At 43.7% G+C, this 16,551-nt stretch overlaps 1 protein-coding gene across 2 annotated transcripts in view; it reads left to right on the top strand.

Annotated features, from left to right (window-relative positions):
- Positions 1 to 275: 275 nt before the first annotated feature.
- The window catches only part of fam98a (family with sequence similarity 98 member A), a 33,379-nt gene continuing 17,103 nt past the window's right edge, over positions 276 to 16,551 (top strand). The window contains exons 1-4 of one of the 2 annotated variants that reach the window (XM_038814997.1): positions 276 to 679; positions 4,763 to 4,911; positions 5,721 to 5,855; positions 10,424 to 10,605. In XM_038814997.1, coding sequence (XP_038670925.1) covers positions 318 to 679; positions 4,763 to 4,911; positions 5,721 to 5,855; positions 10,424 to 10,605 — 828 coding nt within the window. In that variant the 5' untranslated portion in view covers positions 276 to 317. The remainder of the gene's footprint in view (positions 680 to 4,762; positions 4,912 to 5,720; positions 5,856 to 10,423; positions 10,606 to 16,551) is intronic. The other variant, XM_038814998.1, reaches the window with a different exon arrangement.

The raw sequence follows: 16,551 nt of genomic DNA, 5'->3' as shown, positions 1-16,551 counted from the left end.
ACACCTTTGTGTATGAGTCACAAATGGGTTCATTTCTCAAGAGAACAAAAGTGTAAAAACCAAACTAACTTAATTTGTACAAGTTAACAGGGCTGATGGAGATATATTAATGTGGAAAACCCGTCAGAAGTGACCCTCAGAGAAAGTTTGAATAATCACCATGGCAACCGCAGCAACGGTCAGGGGGCCTGCGCGTCCAATCGTCCGCCTGAAAGAGCATGGGATCTTTTATCCACCGTGATATTTTTTTTAATTAATCACGCGGATAGGTTTTCGTTTACGAAAGGATTAGTCCGATTGTTTTTTTTCTCCCCAGAATGTCCGCATCTGTTTGCAGCCGCCCGTCAGGCGGGGCTGCCCCGCTGCAGAGTGAAGCCCCGGACATGCCAACCGGGCAGAAGCCGCGGAGTCGACAGGAGGGAGGGCTGGGGAGGCGAGGCGAGGCGACCAAGTCCGGGCGGCGGAGGGAAGGCGAGGCCGCTGAGTGCGGGCTGGGCGGCGGAGGCGAGGCCGCTGACTTCGTGCTAAGTGTGGGCGGCGGGGCCGCTGAGCGCGGGCGGTGGAGGGTGCTGAGCGCGGGCGGCGGGGCGGGGGGGAGGGAAGGCCGCTCCCCGCCGACAGCAGCCTGGGCCGCGCCATGGAGAACGACATCCTGGACTCGCTGGAGGACCTGGGGTAGGTGCGGGCGGCGCTTTGTGTCTGGCGGGACTGGGCCCCGCGCTGCCTCTGGGTGTAAATTAACCGGGGAGGAAGGGCGGTGCTTCTCTACCTGCGGCACTGAAGTGACCCTTGGCTGGTTATAAATAACCTGCTGAGCTGGGCCTGGCTCCCACCGCCCGCCTCGCTGCTGGCACATGTTTCATTCCCTGTCAAAGGGCGAATCCCTTCTCCCCGCCCCAATTTTATTTCACCCCTTTTATCATTCGCAACGCATCATCGGTAACTCCTCGTTTGCCAACGTTAAGACCCCCGAGGCAAGGTTGCGGAGGGTGGGCACTGCCATGCCACTGACCCAGTTACATTCAGGTTATGCTCTCCATGCCTCGAGTCGATATCAATAGTTTGTATCCCCACATTTTTCTGTAATAATGTTTGAAGCATGCATCCCCGAAAGCAGTTTACAGTGCCAGCCCACCCCTTCTAATATTGCATGCAAAGGCCCATAGGATAGTAAATATTATTTAGAAAGAGCAGATAATTTCTATAAATAGATCATCTGGCACAGGCGGACAATTTGGCAGACATCTTTTGAAAAATTGTTTTCTAATCGCTGAGCGGTAATGCTGAGCCTCATCAAATCATTGGTTAAAACATAATTAGACTACTGTGACAAATTGCAGTGCCCTCCCTTGAGTACATATAGACCCTGGAGAGGGTACAGAGAAGTGCAGTAATAAATTGGGGTGGCACAGTGACTAGCGCTGCAGCCTCTCAGAGCCAGGGATCCGGGTTCAATTCTGGCCTCGGGTGACTGTGGAGTTTGCATGTTCTCCCCGTGTCTGCATGGGTTTCCTCTCGGTGCTCTGGTTTCCTCCCACGGTCCAAAGATGTGCAGGATAGGTGGATTGGTCATGATAAAATTGTCCAGGGATGTACAGGTTAAGTGAAGTTAGGGGACTAGGGTGGGCCTCTTTCTTTCAGAGGTTTGGTGCAGTTTCGATGGGCCGAATGGTCTCCTGCACTGTAGAGATTCCATGATTCTAATACAATAAGGTGAGAGGATTTAGACGCGAGGAAAGAGCGGATAAATTAGTTGACAGTAGAATTAAGTAGCTTAATGGGAGTTATGGAAGTTTAAAACAGGGATTTTAATGAGGTTAATAGGAAAACCATCAGTAATTCCAAGCAAACATTTATGGTCAAAAGGGCAAAGGAAGGACTTGAGAGAGAAGAGTCCCTTTTCTGCAGTAGGGGATTAGGACATGAAAAATGAAATGAAAATCGCTTATTGTCACGAGTAGGCTTCAATGAAGTTACTGTGAAAAGCCCCTAGTCGCCACATTCCGGTGCCTGTTCGGGAAGGCTGTTCTGGGAATCGAACCGTGCTGCTGACCTGCTTTCAAAGCCAGCGATTTAGCCCTGTGCTAAACAGCCCTGCTTAATGGAGTGATCGGGAAAATCCATATCTCTTGCACAATGCTTCTGTGCTTCAAATGTGTAGATTTGCAGATCTGATGTCTTTTAGTTGTTTTGCAAACTAGATTAGGTTAACTAACTTATGCCACTCAATTGGGCACCTTCTGAATAATAATCATCTTGGGCAGTCCCTTTCTGAGATGACTGGCAAGTCCATTGTGTGATCTGCAGACTCTGCCCCAGCTAGTGCTTAAAGAGATGGATGGATAAGTTGATGAGAGGTCTGTGTACCCTCTATGCCCTGACTTCACCTCTAGGTTTCTGAAAAGGTCTCTTGTGTTTGGTACCTTCCTGAATGTACTTGGCTACAAGCCAGGAACGCCCATGAGTTGTGGAGATATTTTTGACCTCTTGGAGGATGCTTTGAGGACATCCCTAAAGCAGTTCCCATTGTCTTCCTAGTAGTCTGTTCAGTAAGAAGTCTTACAACACCAGGTTAAAGTCCAACATGTTTGTTTCAAACACTAGCTTTCGGAGCACTGCTCCTTCCTCAGGTGAATGATTCACCTGAAAAAGGAGCAGTGCTCCGAAAGCTAGTGTTTGAAACAAACCTGTTGGACTTTAACCTGGTGTTGTAAGACTTCTTACTGTGCTCACCCCAGTCCAAGCCGGCATCTCCACATCATAGTAGTCTGTTGTCACAGCTGAGTTCTTTGTAGAGATGTTGTTTTGGAGTCTGGTGTCAGGCATATAGTGCCATGTCCTGCTTGGCAGAGCTGATTTTGAGTGATTAACTCCTCAATGGTGGGCATGTTGCTTTGGGGGAGAAGGCACTGCTGTTGGACCACCTTTCTTGTCACATATTTGGAGGATCTTGTGACTAATAATCTTTATTGTTACATTAACACTGCAATTAAGTTACTGTGAAAAGCCCCAGTTGCCACATTCCGGCAACTGTTTGGGTACACTGAGGGCGAATTCAGAATGCCCAAATTACCTAACAGCACGTCTTTCGGGACCTGTGGGAGGAAACCGGACCACACACAGGAAACCCACGCAGACACAGGGAGAAAGTGCAGACTCCACACAGACAGTGACCCAAGCCGGAATCGAACCTGGGACCCTATAGCTGTGAAGCAACAGTGGTAATCACTGCTACCGTGCTGCTGGTGCCTTCTCTTCAGTGCTTTGAGGTGCCAGCTGTAGGTAGTCCCAAGTCGCTGAAGCATATAGGAGTGTGGGGAGGTGTGACTAGGGGCATCTTTGTTTCTGCAAGTTTCACTTCATTGATAGCTGACCTCGAGAAGAAGCCATTCAGAATGTCCACCATATGTCTACTAGTTCACTCCTTTAATATTTCAAAGATGTTTCTGACATGATTTGAATTCTAGTCACTACACAAATAATTAGCTATCTCCCCAGAAACATTGTTACTTCTAGATTCTTGCATGTGTCTTCTCATCAATTTAGACAGTTCAGGAAAAAGTGTGCTGCTGAGATAAGTGAACATATCCACTGCGGACAAGTTCTGGTCATGGGCTGAAATCTTGGGTTCGAGATGGGGCTTCTCTGAAGTGGTCTGGTACATTATTTCCGTTTTCTTAATGCTGGTTGCAAGGCTGGAGTTATCACATGCATTGGAGAAATGTCCTTGCAATGTTGCATGTCCAGTTCTAACCCAGCATCCAGTGCACAGGCATCAGCAAACAGTAAATCGCAAAGTATGTCCTTAGAAATCTTAGTCTTTGCTTCCAGCCATGCGATGTCTGATTTCAATGCTAGAATCGGGCATAGCAGAGAAAAACATGCTGAAGAGGGAATCAAGAGCAGTAAGTCGGTCTGCCAGGGAACCAAGTGGAGTAAGACAGCCTGCCAAACAAAGCCTGTGGAGTGATAGACCTTCCCACCCAACTGTACACATGTGAGATTTGGATTGTGCACTAGCACCATGCCAAGAAGCTCAATCCTTTTCACATGAGCTACCTTTGGAAGCTTCTGAAGATCAGATGGCAAGACAAAATATCAGATACTGAAGTGCTCATACAAACTGGCATGTCAATTATCTGCAGCACATTGTCTTGGGAGAGGTTCTCCCAGGAACACTGCAGCTAGCATAACCTCCTTTGATAACAAGTACATATCAAAGGCAGAGGGAAAATGCAAGAAGAGAAAATTGAGCCAGCAAATAACTTCTGTGGCAACCTGTCCTGTTTGCATCAGAACCTTCTGGGCACAGATTGACTTTACAAGTTACCTACATACGCACTGGAACCTTACCAAACAGCCCAGATGATGAACATGGGCATCTACGCCTCGAAGGGAGAACAGTATTTCAAGATTTTGTGTACTGTTACTCCCCTGAGAAATGAAAGAACTGTTAGGGAAGCAACGACCAGTTTTTAAACATTGGTGTGCCATTTTTAAAAAAAAAACAAGATCTTTTCATATTTAAGACATTCTGTCAAACTGCAGTCAATTAATAAATTCTCACTTCTAGAATTGACATTTAGAACCGAAACATTTTCAGCTTATTATTCTTTTCATGAGTGTAACATGAAGCTTCAATTTAAAAGCCAGGATTTTTGATGTGTTGTAGAATTTTGAGCTTTTGTATATATAAATGAAGATAAAGTCGAGGGAGCCGAATACTTTCTGGAATGTTTACAGCATCTCACTTACTTTGCAGATATAAGGGCCCGCTACTAGATGATGGTGCCCTTGAGTTGGCAGCAGGCGATGGGGCAGCTTCTCCAGAATATACAAAACTATGTGCCTGGCTTGTAACGGAATTGAAAGCTTTCTACAAACTGGTAGAAACTGTCAATGCAACAACTAGTAAGTATGTTTAATAATGAAACCATTATCCAAGTTGGTAAACTGATTTAAATTGTGCTTACACATAATTAAGTGTGATTTCAAGCCCCACAGTAGCAATATTTACTATCAATTCAGTTTAAGTTGCCAAATATAAGTGATTAATCAGTATTTTGAGTTTAAAACCTCACACAGTTGCAGCGAATTTGTGTAATTGAAGATGGTGACGTAGTGGTAATGTCACTAGACTAATCGTCCAGAAACCCCGGAGACAATATTTAAATCCCACCATTACAGCTGGTGAAAGTTGAATTCACTTAATGAATTTTGAATTATAAGTCTCGTCTCCAGAATAGTGATTGTGAAACTATAATAGATTGTTGTGAAAGTCCAGCGAGTTCACTAATATCCTTTACAGAAGGAAATCTGCCATCCTTAATTGGTCTGGTCTGGCTTGCCTGTGACACCAGACCCACAGCAATGCAGTTGACTCTTGGGGCTAGCAAGCCACTAAGTTCAAGGGCAATTGGTGATGGCAACAAATACTTTCCTTGTTAGTGATGCCTGAAAGAATAAAGGAAAAAAAGTACCAACAAAACAATGTATAATTGACTTTGCTGTAAAACTGTTTGTTATGCCTGCATCTCCTGACTGGCAAGAAAGGAGGGAATACCTTAATGCAGTTAGTAAATGGCTTTGTTGGATGAAATATTTTCCATTCAAATGCAAACGGGTCTCAATAATCTCGAATTATGTCTGGATGTAAGATTTTAGGTCCTGTGGACCTTTTTTTTCCTCCCCTAATTTATTTTCAACCTCGCTTTTTATAGGCCCCACAGAAGCTGATGAGTTTCAGCTGGAGATGAGCGGCTTGCTGGCTGAAATGGATTGCCCCTATTCTGTTCTAACCACTGGAGATGTCACTAAACGCCTTCTCAACAAAAATAATTGTCTTTTGCTGCTCAGTAAGTTGCAGGGGAACTTGAATCATTTTCTGATTTAATTATTGGACTTGAAAATTAATCACAATTGTATTCGCGACAGTGTTCAGTGGTAAAGAGGTCGTCTCTCCCAAACCTGTGTGAGTGCAGGTACGTGGGTATGATAGCCTTGTAGTTACCCACAAGCAGCCCAGAGTTTATAACATCAGGTTCCTCCCATCGTAAGTTGGGAAGTTGAATTGATTACATTTTTGATTGGTGGCTGGCCCTAGACTAGCGATGTGACTACAAAACCCCGACATAGACTTTGGGCTGAAAGGCAGCCTTTTATGCTACAATAACTGACCCAATGAAAGCTGTAGATTGTCATATGAACCCAGCTTCGCTGAGGGAAGGGAACCTATCTTTAACCACCATGTGACTCCAGTTCACACAGTTGACTTTTAATGAGACCTTTCCATTGTTCGCCTCTACCATAATATTCAGAATATTGGGGAATAAGTGTCTGGAACTGTGTAAAAGTTTTAAGATGTTAAAATCCATTCCAAAATCTTGTGCACTGATTGCTTTGTAGAAGTTTAATTTGTGAAAACATTGATACAAATGCATGTGTCAAATAGGGTGTGAGCTGTATATTCTTGCCTTGGATTTAACAGTTAGTGTCTTACTGATATCAAATGATCAGCCAACCAGGATAGAATGGCTGCCTTTATTTTCAGATAGTCACCGTTCTTGTTAGGTCTCAGTAGTTTACTATTTTTGCCGTACAGGTAGAAGGATAATTTCTGAAGACTGAATAAAGTGTCAATTCTGTTTTGCCTTGCCTCTTGGGTCAGATTGTCATGGTGCGAATCAAAGAAATTAGACAGAATTGTAGAAATTATTCCTTTACAGCATAGGAATTAAACCTTTACAGCATATGGGGGCGGGAGGTTGGTGATGATGGTGGCAGTTTGGTCCAATTTATCTCTTCCAGCTAAGACTGACCTCTGCTGCGGAGTCTGGCTAATTGTTGCTCAAGCATGTGGTTTCTCTGCTGCGGAGATCAATTTTCTGATGCTTAATGCAAATATTTTTCTTCTCAATATACCTGCGGATTCATGATAGCTCACATGGCACACCACATCTGCCTTCATTCCACATGAGGACCATGGCTGAAAATTATTGTTGCTAGTATTCGGTTTTACTGTTGAATACAAATAAACCCATCATTGATAAACATTTGGGGATTTAAAAAAAAACAAGCGAGCGACTGCAGACCCACCCCCTCGAAACCCAAATACACACAACATTTCCTCTCCTCTCCAGATGGCACAGTAATGTGCGGCACTACGCTTTCAAGCTGCTGAGTACCCTCCAGTTCGGTGGGCAGCTGGTTTGTGAGGCCAACAGCGCACGTTCAAACCCCATACTAGCTGAGGTTATTCAAGAAGGCCCCACCTTCTCAATCTTGCCTCTCGCCTGAGGAGTGGTGATCCTCAGGTTAGATCACCAGTCAGCTCTCGGGGGAAAAGCAGCCTACAGACATCTGGGACTATGGCAACTTTGCTTCTTACTATATCCTCCTATCATTTAAGGCTATGCTCACTATTTACTATCCCACCAATTTTTGTATCATCCATGGATCAACCCTCCTACATTCAAGTCCAAATCATTTATATAAACCACAAACAGCAGGGGCCCCAACATTGATCCCTGCGGGACCCCACTGTACACAGGCTCCCAGTCAGAAAAGCACCTGTCGACCATCACCCTCCGCTTCCTGCCACTCAGCCAGTTCTGGATCCAATTTGACAAATTTCCATGCATCCCATGGGCTGTTACCTTCTCTGTCAGTCTCCCACGTGGGACCCTATCAAAAGCCATGCCATAGTCTCAGTTGTAGAGGCCCAGTAGTACAAGGGGCCCAGTAGTACAATTGCTTCACAGGAGCATTATCAAACAATATTTGACTATCCACCATCTGAGGAGAAATTAGGGCTTGGTCAAGGTTGGTTTCAAGGGATGTCTTAAAGGAGGAAAGAGTTTTTGGTTGGGAACTCCAGAGCTACTGCCTTAAGAATTAAGGCACAGCTGCTAATGAGAGCGTGGTTATAACTGAGGATAGACCAGCAACCATTACAGACGAAGCACCGATATAAAGATTTGTAGACATGAAATCAATTACAGAAATAATGGCGAGGTGAGGCCATGGAAGAATTTGGAAAAACTAGAATGAGAATTTTAAAATTGAGGCATTGCTTAACCGCTAGTCGACGTGCGATAGGAAACATGGCTGATGGGTGAACAGGGCTCTTGAGGTGAGTTGGGACAGCAAGTTTACAGAGGATCCAACAAGAGAGGCCAGCCAGGGATGCATCGGAATAACGATTATTAAATTAGAATAGACTGGTTGGGAGTTAATGTAAAAGTTGTAAGGGATTCTACAGCAACTGAGATGAGACAGGCATGGAATTGGATGTTATAGGAGGTGGAAATAGCCAGCCTTGGGGCAAGTATGTGACCTAAAGCCCCCCCCCCCCTTGGGGTCAGATATGATTCTAAAGTTTGCAAACAGCCTGGTTCAGCCTCAAGACAGTTGCCAGGGAGAGGTATCAACTCGGTGTTTATGGAACAGGGTTTGTGGCAGGAACCAATTAGTTGGAGCAAATTTCTGCTCATCTCGTACTAGATGCCGAACAAGCAGTGTAACAATCAGGAGATGGTGGGGAGGTGGAGGTTAGGTAGAGTTGAATGTTGGCACTGAAAACTGACGCTGTTTCTGGATGATGTTGCTGAGGGTCAGCATGTCGGCTCTAACTGAGGTGGAGGTATGGGGAGAGATGACAGTTGAGACTGATCCTGTCCAAGCATTTGTTTTCCAACAAGTGTTGATGGATATTTCTCTAGTTGAAGAGTGCTGTGGCAACTTTCAGTTTACTTACTGCTTTCCTGGCTGAGATCAGCTACCAGAACACAAACTGGGGATCACTTATGTGCTCCTTGCTGAAGTTGTTTGTACCCTCTAATACCGTTGGCAGTACTGTAACTCTAACCGGAAATTGAGGACAGGGGAATATAGTGCCAAATGGGACATAAACCCAACAATACAGTTGATCAAAATGAACAACTATGGAGGACAAAATTATTTAATTTGATTATTGTGTTCTTTTCTGTCTAAACATGTATTACTTTTGTGTTGATTCATGATATGTGAGGTTAGTTGGAAATTTTAAAGCAGAGTGGGAAAGAGTTTGATTGTTAGGTCAGGATTGAAGTGAAATGAAACTAAGACGGGGTATTGGAGTAGAGATTCAGATTGGCTACGATTTGATTGAATGGTGAAACAGACTTGAGGGGCTGATCGACTTACCCCTGTTCCTATGTGACCATTACTGGCTAAACAATGCTAACCCCTAGTTGCGCTTGGATGGTGACTTGTGGCCACCTTGAACTATGCTGGTCTAGGACATAGCCAGTACCCTACCGTACCTCCAGCATCATCATTATACTTTTGAGAGAGCAAAAACACATAATTGTGATTGTTCATGTTGTAAAGATATCAGTTGAAATGATCGTGATTTGTTTGTTCGAGGCTGTGACTAAACAGGAATGCAAGTGTGGATTTTGTGTTTACACTCTCCTGGAGACAAAATTTTGCTCTTTATCCGTTTTTAGTCTGTGGATGGGAAATCTAGCTCAAAGACAGCTGCCACTTACACACTCAGGCTCATGAAAGAGCTGCGCTGACCTGGAGATTTGTGACCTCAAAGCAGCATATCACTGTTTACCTTCATTGTCACCACTCCAGAGTGAGGCTGGTTGATAAGTAAAATGAATTTAATCTGGGATAAGTAACTCAATTACAGCTCTGCGTCTCATGCAATTGAGTCTCTGGACTGTCAGGAGATTTCATTTTATATTGGGAGTGTGCTGTGTCGACGCACTGCTCAGTTCAAATATAAAAAGGGAACCTCCAGAGTCTGTGTTTTCTAAGGCACTTAATGGCTACTGGTTGCAAGTCTCTTTGTTAACGATTCGAAGTAATGAAATTGAGAATCTTGTGCAAAAGCATGTTGGCATCAGATTTTCGCAACGCCATGTTGATGCCAATGTTCTAAAGCAGTCAGATGGCAGCTCTTGAATAATAGAAAATGGTTGGATATGTGGTCTGAAAATTCTGTTCTTTTTGAAATGGAAAAATATTCAGGTTCTTTAAAATTTCTCCTGAAGTGGCTTAAAGCTGATCACTAATGCTGAAGTTTACTATCTGTTGTGGGGCTGCACTGATACGTATATGTCAATCACAAAAGTCCTGGGTTTGGTCCCTAGACACACTAACTGATCCTGGCATCTCTGAGTTCCAGATATGGAGAAAAAGCCTGTTAGCCAGATGTGTACCTGTTGGTTGGAGTTGATGAGGATGATCCCCTCGTTTTCCATGTCAAACAGTCTTTTGACAGGTGCCTTTATAGGCCAGTTGATACCCATAGAAATGGACCTGGGCAGCATCAGAGCTTTGGGCAAGGAAATTAATCGGCTGGAGTGATGGGCAAACAATTTGGTTGTTCATATATTTCGTGTTTACATTCTGCTGATTTATGTTCCTGTAGCTTACCTGATTTCCGAGCTTGAATCTTCACGGATGCTTGGTGTGAACAACCCACCAAAGAAGCAACCAGACAAAAGCAGCCAGTCCTTCGTGGAGCTGAAATCCATATGCATTACCCTGGGTATGTCCAAGCCCCCAGATAACATCACCATGTTCCAGTTCTTCAGTGGGATTGAGAAAAAGGTACACACATGAACAAAATTGTCCTAATGTGCAGCATTTAAAACTTGAATCACTCTGCCGAACTTGTCCGGTATGAATAATTATTTTAAAAATCCATTGGAGTTTCCGCTTCAGGAAATACATCAATTTTTAAAAGAAACAGAAGAGTACAGATCAGTTGTGTGAAAGTTTCTTTTTATTGTGCCTTTTGACTTGGAAACTGAACAACTGTTTGAAGTTTTAACTACTGCTGTAAAATCTAGCAAGAAAATTTCTATCCTCCATTTCTAAGGGAGAAATTTTAATACTCTTATTTTATAGTGAATCAGGGTTGAGGAACATCATAATTCACCTTTTAAAAAGTTTTGTTTATTTCAGAAGAGGGCAGTGCAAAGAGGCATTTACTGGGCTGTTCAGATGATTTAAAAAGCCATAGTGGTCAAGCTACCTATTAAAATCCAACATCAAATAGATTATTGACTGGCACTGTTTCACCCTCTTGTACCTTATTCTCAGGTGTCCACCACACAATTGGGTATTTAACTTCTCTATCCTAATACTCATTTGTGTGTGGAAGACTTTTCAATCAACAAATGAGAATCAAATTGTTTTAAAACATGAATTTTCAGACCCAAAAGCATTGATTAAACTTTGCTTTGGGCTAGAATGGCTTACGTACTGAGCACTCTTGTGCACGTGACCAGCAGTGAGGATTTGTTGTATTTTCGGCAGCTATTTGCTTGAAGTTTTTAACTAGTTAACCCATGGTAAATGCTGCAATTTTTAAAGTGGATACTGTGTACAAAGTGCCAACAGGAAAAGTCAGCCTGTGTCTTCCCACCTCTCAATCTGAGAAATTCAAAGGAATACAAGTTCGGTTAATGCAACCTTTACTCAAATTTAATCCTCAGTCCAACCAACTTCAGCTGCTTTATCAATGGCCTTCCCTCTGTTATAGAATCAAGAATGGGGAAGCACACTGATTATTTGACTCTCGGCTCTATTCACAGGTATTCTGATCATGAAGCAACTAATGCCAATTTGCAGCAGGACCTGGACAGCACTGTAATTAACTAATAATAATCTTTATTGTCATAAGTAGGCTTACATTAACACTGCAATTAAGTTACTGTGAAAAGCCCCTAGTCGCCACATTCCGGCGCCTGTTCAGGTACACAGAGAGAGAATTCAGAATGTCCAACTCACCTAATAGCATGTCTTTCGGGACTTGTGGGAGGAAACCCACGCAGACACGGGGCAAATGTGCAGATTCTGCACAGTCAGTGACCTAAGCCGGGAATCGAACCTGGGACCCTGGCACAGTGAAGTAACAGTGCTAACCACTAATGCGTGCTAACCGTGTTAATGAGTGGTTTACCACCTAATCTCTCAATGCCACTCCACAGTTTATGCAGCTGAAGTCAGCAGTACGATGGAATAGTGACCATGGGCATGAGAGGGGTGAGCTCTTGGCATCGGCACCATATAGGACGGAGAAATTTGCTTGGTTTGTGTCCTGACCCGCCATTTCACTCAACATCCAACCTCTCTACAGGGATACTGTGGTGCAATATATCCTTTGTAGAAGGTGCACGGCAGCAACTCGCCAAATTTCTTTCAGCAACGCTTCCCAGCTTTGTGATGTTTACCAGCAAAGAGACCAAGAGCAGCTGTGGTATGGGAAACACCATCTTCAAGTCCTATGCCATCCTGGCTTTGGCATGTATTGATCTTTCTTCATTGCTGGCTCAATATTTTGGAATTCCCTACTTATCACCATTACAGAAGAACCATAAACAGCACGTCTGTAACTCGCCATCCCGCCATCTTGGGTCACCTGGATTTGGTTATAAATGCAGCCATGCCAGAATTCTCCATGTCCCAAGGAATAAGAGAAAAGAAAAATCATGAAGGAAAGCAAAGCCCTCTGGCGAGGTGGTGAGATAAAAACCCCTGATCCCAGCATTCTAAGAGCATTGGAGTTGATTAGTAGGTTTTCAGCAGTATCTGGAGAAATTTGGAACCAGATTTCTATAAAGGATAGTTCCTGGTAGAGATGAAAAGACAAAACAATAAACTGCATAATTCAAAAACTGCAAAAATTCTGTTGCAATGAGACGACCTTCATTAAGAAATACCTTGATTGTCACCCTATTATCGGAAGGATATTGTTAAACCAGAAAGAGTGCAGAAGAGATTTACGAGGATGCGACATGGGCTTGATGTTCTGAGCTATAAGGAGAGGCTGGATAGGGACTATTTTCCCTGGAGCGTAGGAGGCTTAGGGATGATCTTTATAGAGGCCATCTTTTCCCAAAGGTAGAGGAGTCTAGAATTAGAGGGCATAGGTTTAAGGTGAGAGGGGAGAGATTATAAAGAGACCAGAGGGGAAATTTCCACACACAGAGGGTGGTCAGCATCTGGAACGAGCTGCCAGAGGCAGTGATAGAAGCTGGTACAATGATTTCCTTTTAAAACAAAGTTACATGGGCAGGGTGGATAGAGCAGGGATGTGGGCAAGTGGGACTAGCTTAGTGATGGAAACTGGGTGGCATGGACAGGCTGGGCCAAAAGGCCTGTTTCCGTGCTGTAAACATCTATGACTATGACAGGGCAGCACAGTGGTTAGCACAGTTGCTTCACAGCTCCAGGGTCCCAGGTTTGATTCCTGGCTTGGGTCACTGTGCTGTAAACATCTATGACTCTTAGGATTTTAATTCCCTTATTTGAGGAGATTGGCCTTACAAAGAAGCTTGAAGGCTATTTGCTATTTATATAAGTGTTTTAGAAATGTTACTTGGGGAAAAATCCCAAATTACAATGATCTTAAACTATATTCATGGTTCACACTGGTTCCACAGACAGTAGTCTGGGGATTGGTTAGCTAAGCTGTTTCTGGTGGTGTGAGTTGGAAGGAGAAACATTATGCAGGGAAGTGGAAAAATCTGTCTGCTCTCCCTTTAATAGTGTCATGGATTTTTATTGACATCCATCTCCGTGGACAGAAACAGCACCTACTTTATGGCTCTAATCGAGTCATGAACATGGCACTGGAAATTCATGGACCTGAGGGGAGGCGGCACGCTTCTGTGTGTAGAGGGAAGTCTAGGAGATCTACCTTTGTGGTTTCTCGTGTGTAAAAAGGCTTCACCTGAAGTTTCACATAGGATTGTGTAAAATATGTTGACCTACCTTGCTCCAGTACAACCACCTTAACACATCCTTTGATTTAATGTCACATCTACTGAAGTACAGTGAAAAGTATTTTTCTGCGGCCAAGGGAACGTGCACAGTATGTACGCAGAAGACAAAAAGAATAACAGAGTACATCGACAAATAGGAGATTGACATTCAAAAACCAGGAGCTGTAGCCTCTTGTATGAAATGCCGAGAACAGGATGCCTCTGGAATTATGGCCAGGAATTCTTGTTTGTACCTTCAAAAGTGAATTCAACTTTGCCTGGAAATATAAGTTGCACAAATCATTTTGGAAGATTTGAAGATGTAGACATGTAGTAGCATGTCCTGCATTGCTACTGCAAAAATGAAGCAGCTGCTACACATTGAACAATAATGTCTCATCAGTATTAATCATTTGAAAACAACTGTTTTTAGAGTCTCTGCATTTCTGTCGCAAAAAAGAAAGGGGGAACTGGATTCTTGTGCCTACGCTGTAGTTAACTTCAACCATCATCAGTCTCCTTCCCTTACCCATTCACAATCCTTTTGTGAGTAAATTAAATTGTACTCTTATAAAATCTACAATACCCAACAAGAGAACACCTAACCATCGCCCTATGGCATTACCTTAATTCCACATCATCAACATCCATGGGATCACTACGGACCAGAAATTCAATTGGGCCACCAATATGAATGTAAGAGGCTGAGAATTGTACAGCAAGTGGCTCAAATCCTGACCCCTCTGCCTCTCTCTGTGGGAGTACAATTGGAGCATTCTCCACTCGCTTAGATGGTTACAGTAACAAGAAGCTTGACCGCATCCAGGACAAAGCACCCACTTGGCACCACTTAAACTTGCAGTGTTTCGCTCCACCTCTGGCGGACCATGGATGAATTGTGTCCTGTTTAGGATGTACTGCAGCAGCTGTTCATGGCTTATTTATCAACACCAAACTCAACCTCTGCCACCAAGATGGGAAAAGATGCATAGGAACATCGCCTCCGAGTCTCCACATCCTCACTGACATACATAAGAACTAGGAGCAGGAGTAGGCCATATGGCCCCTCGAGCCTGCTCCGCCATTCAATGAGATCATGGCTGATCTTTTGTGGACTCAACTCCACTTTCCGTCCTGAACACCATAACCCTTAATCCCTTTATTCTTCAAAAAACTATCTATCTTTACCTTAAAAACATTTAATGAAGGAGCCTCAACTGCTTCACTGGGCAAGGAATTCCATAGATTCACAACCCTTTGGGTGAAGAAGTTCCTCCTAAACTCGGTCCTAAATCTACTTCCCCTTATTTTGAGGCTATGCCCCCTAGTTCTGCTTTCACCCGCCAGTGGAAACAACCTGCCCACATCTATCCTATCTATTCCCTTCATAATTTTATATGTTTCTATAAGATCCCCCCTCATCCTTCTAAATTCCAACGAGTACAGTCCCAGTCTACTCTCATCGTAATCCAACCCCTTCAGCTCTGGCATTAACCTAGTGAATCTCTGCACACCCTCTAGCGCCAGTACGCCCTTTCTCAGGTAAGGAGACGAAAACTGAACACAATACTCCAGGTGTGGCCTCACTAATACCTTATACAATTGCAACATAACCTCCCTAGTCTTAAACTCCATCCCTCTAGCAATGAAGGACAAAATTCCATTTGCTTTCTTAATCACCTGTTGCACCTGTAAACCAATTTTTTGTGACTCATGCACGAGCACACCCAGGTCTCTGCACAGCAGCATGTTTTAATATTTTATCATTTAAATAATAATCCCTTTTGCTGTTATTCCTACCAAAATGGATAACCTTACATTTGTCAACATTGTATTCCATCTGCCAGACCCTAGCCCATTTACTTAACCTATCCAAATCCCTCTGCAGACTTCTGGTATCCTCCGCACTTTTTGCTTTACCGCTCATCTTAGTGTCGTCTGCAAACTTGGACACATTGCCCTTGGTCCCCCAACTCCAAATCATCTACGTAAATTGTCAACAATTGTGGGCCCAACACTGATCCCTGAGGGACACCACTAGCGACTGATTGCCAACCAGAGAAACACCCATTAATCCCCACTCTTTGCTTTCAAATAATTAACCAATCCTCTATCCATGCTACTTTACCCTTAATGCCATGCATATTTATCTTATGCAGCAACCTTCTGTGTGGCACCTTCTCAAAGGCTTTCTGGAAATCCAGATATGCCACATCCATTGGCTCCCTGTTATCTACCGCACTGGTAATGTCCTCAAAAAATTCCACTAAATTTGTTAGGCACGACCTGCCCTTTATGAAGCCATGCTGCGTCTGCCCAACGGGACAGTTTCCATCCAGATGCCTCACTATTTCTTCTTTGATGATAGATTCCAGCATCTTCCCTACTACTGAAGTTAAGGTCACTGGTCTATAATTACCCACTTTCTGTCTACCTCTTCTTTTAAGCAGTGGTGTCACGTTTGCTAATTTCCAATCCGCCGGGACCACCCCAGAGTCTAGTGAATTTTGGTAATTTATCACTAGTGCATTTGCAATTTCCCTAGCCATCTCTTTTAGCACTCTGGGATGCATTCCATCAGGGCCAGGAGACTTGTATACCTTTAGCCCCATTAGTTTGCCCATCACTACCTCCGTAGTGATAACAATCATTTCAAGGTCCTCACCTGTCATAGCCTCATTTCTATCAGTCACTGGCATGTTATTTGTGTGTTCCACTGTGAAGACTGACCCAAAAAACCTGTTCAGTTCCTCAGCCATTTCCTCATCTCCCATTATTAAAACTC

This window comes from Scyliorhinus canicula, chromosome 1 (genome assembly GCF_902713615.1).
Source record: "Scyliorhinus canicula chromosome 1, sScyCan1.1, whole genome shotgun sequence".
Lineage (NCBI taxonomy): Eukaryota > Metazoa > Chordata > Chondrichthyes > Carcharhiniformes > Scyliorhinidae > Scyliorhinus > Scyliorhinus canicula.
The sequence above is the reverse complement of the archived record's forward strand: the minus strand, read 5'-3'. Positions and strand labels throughout refer to the sequence as shown.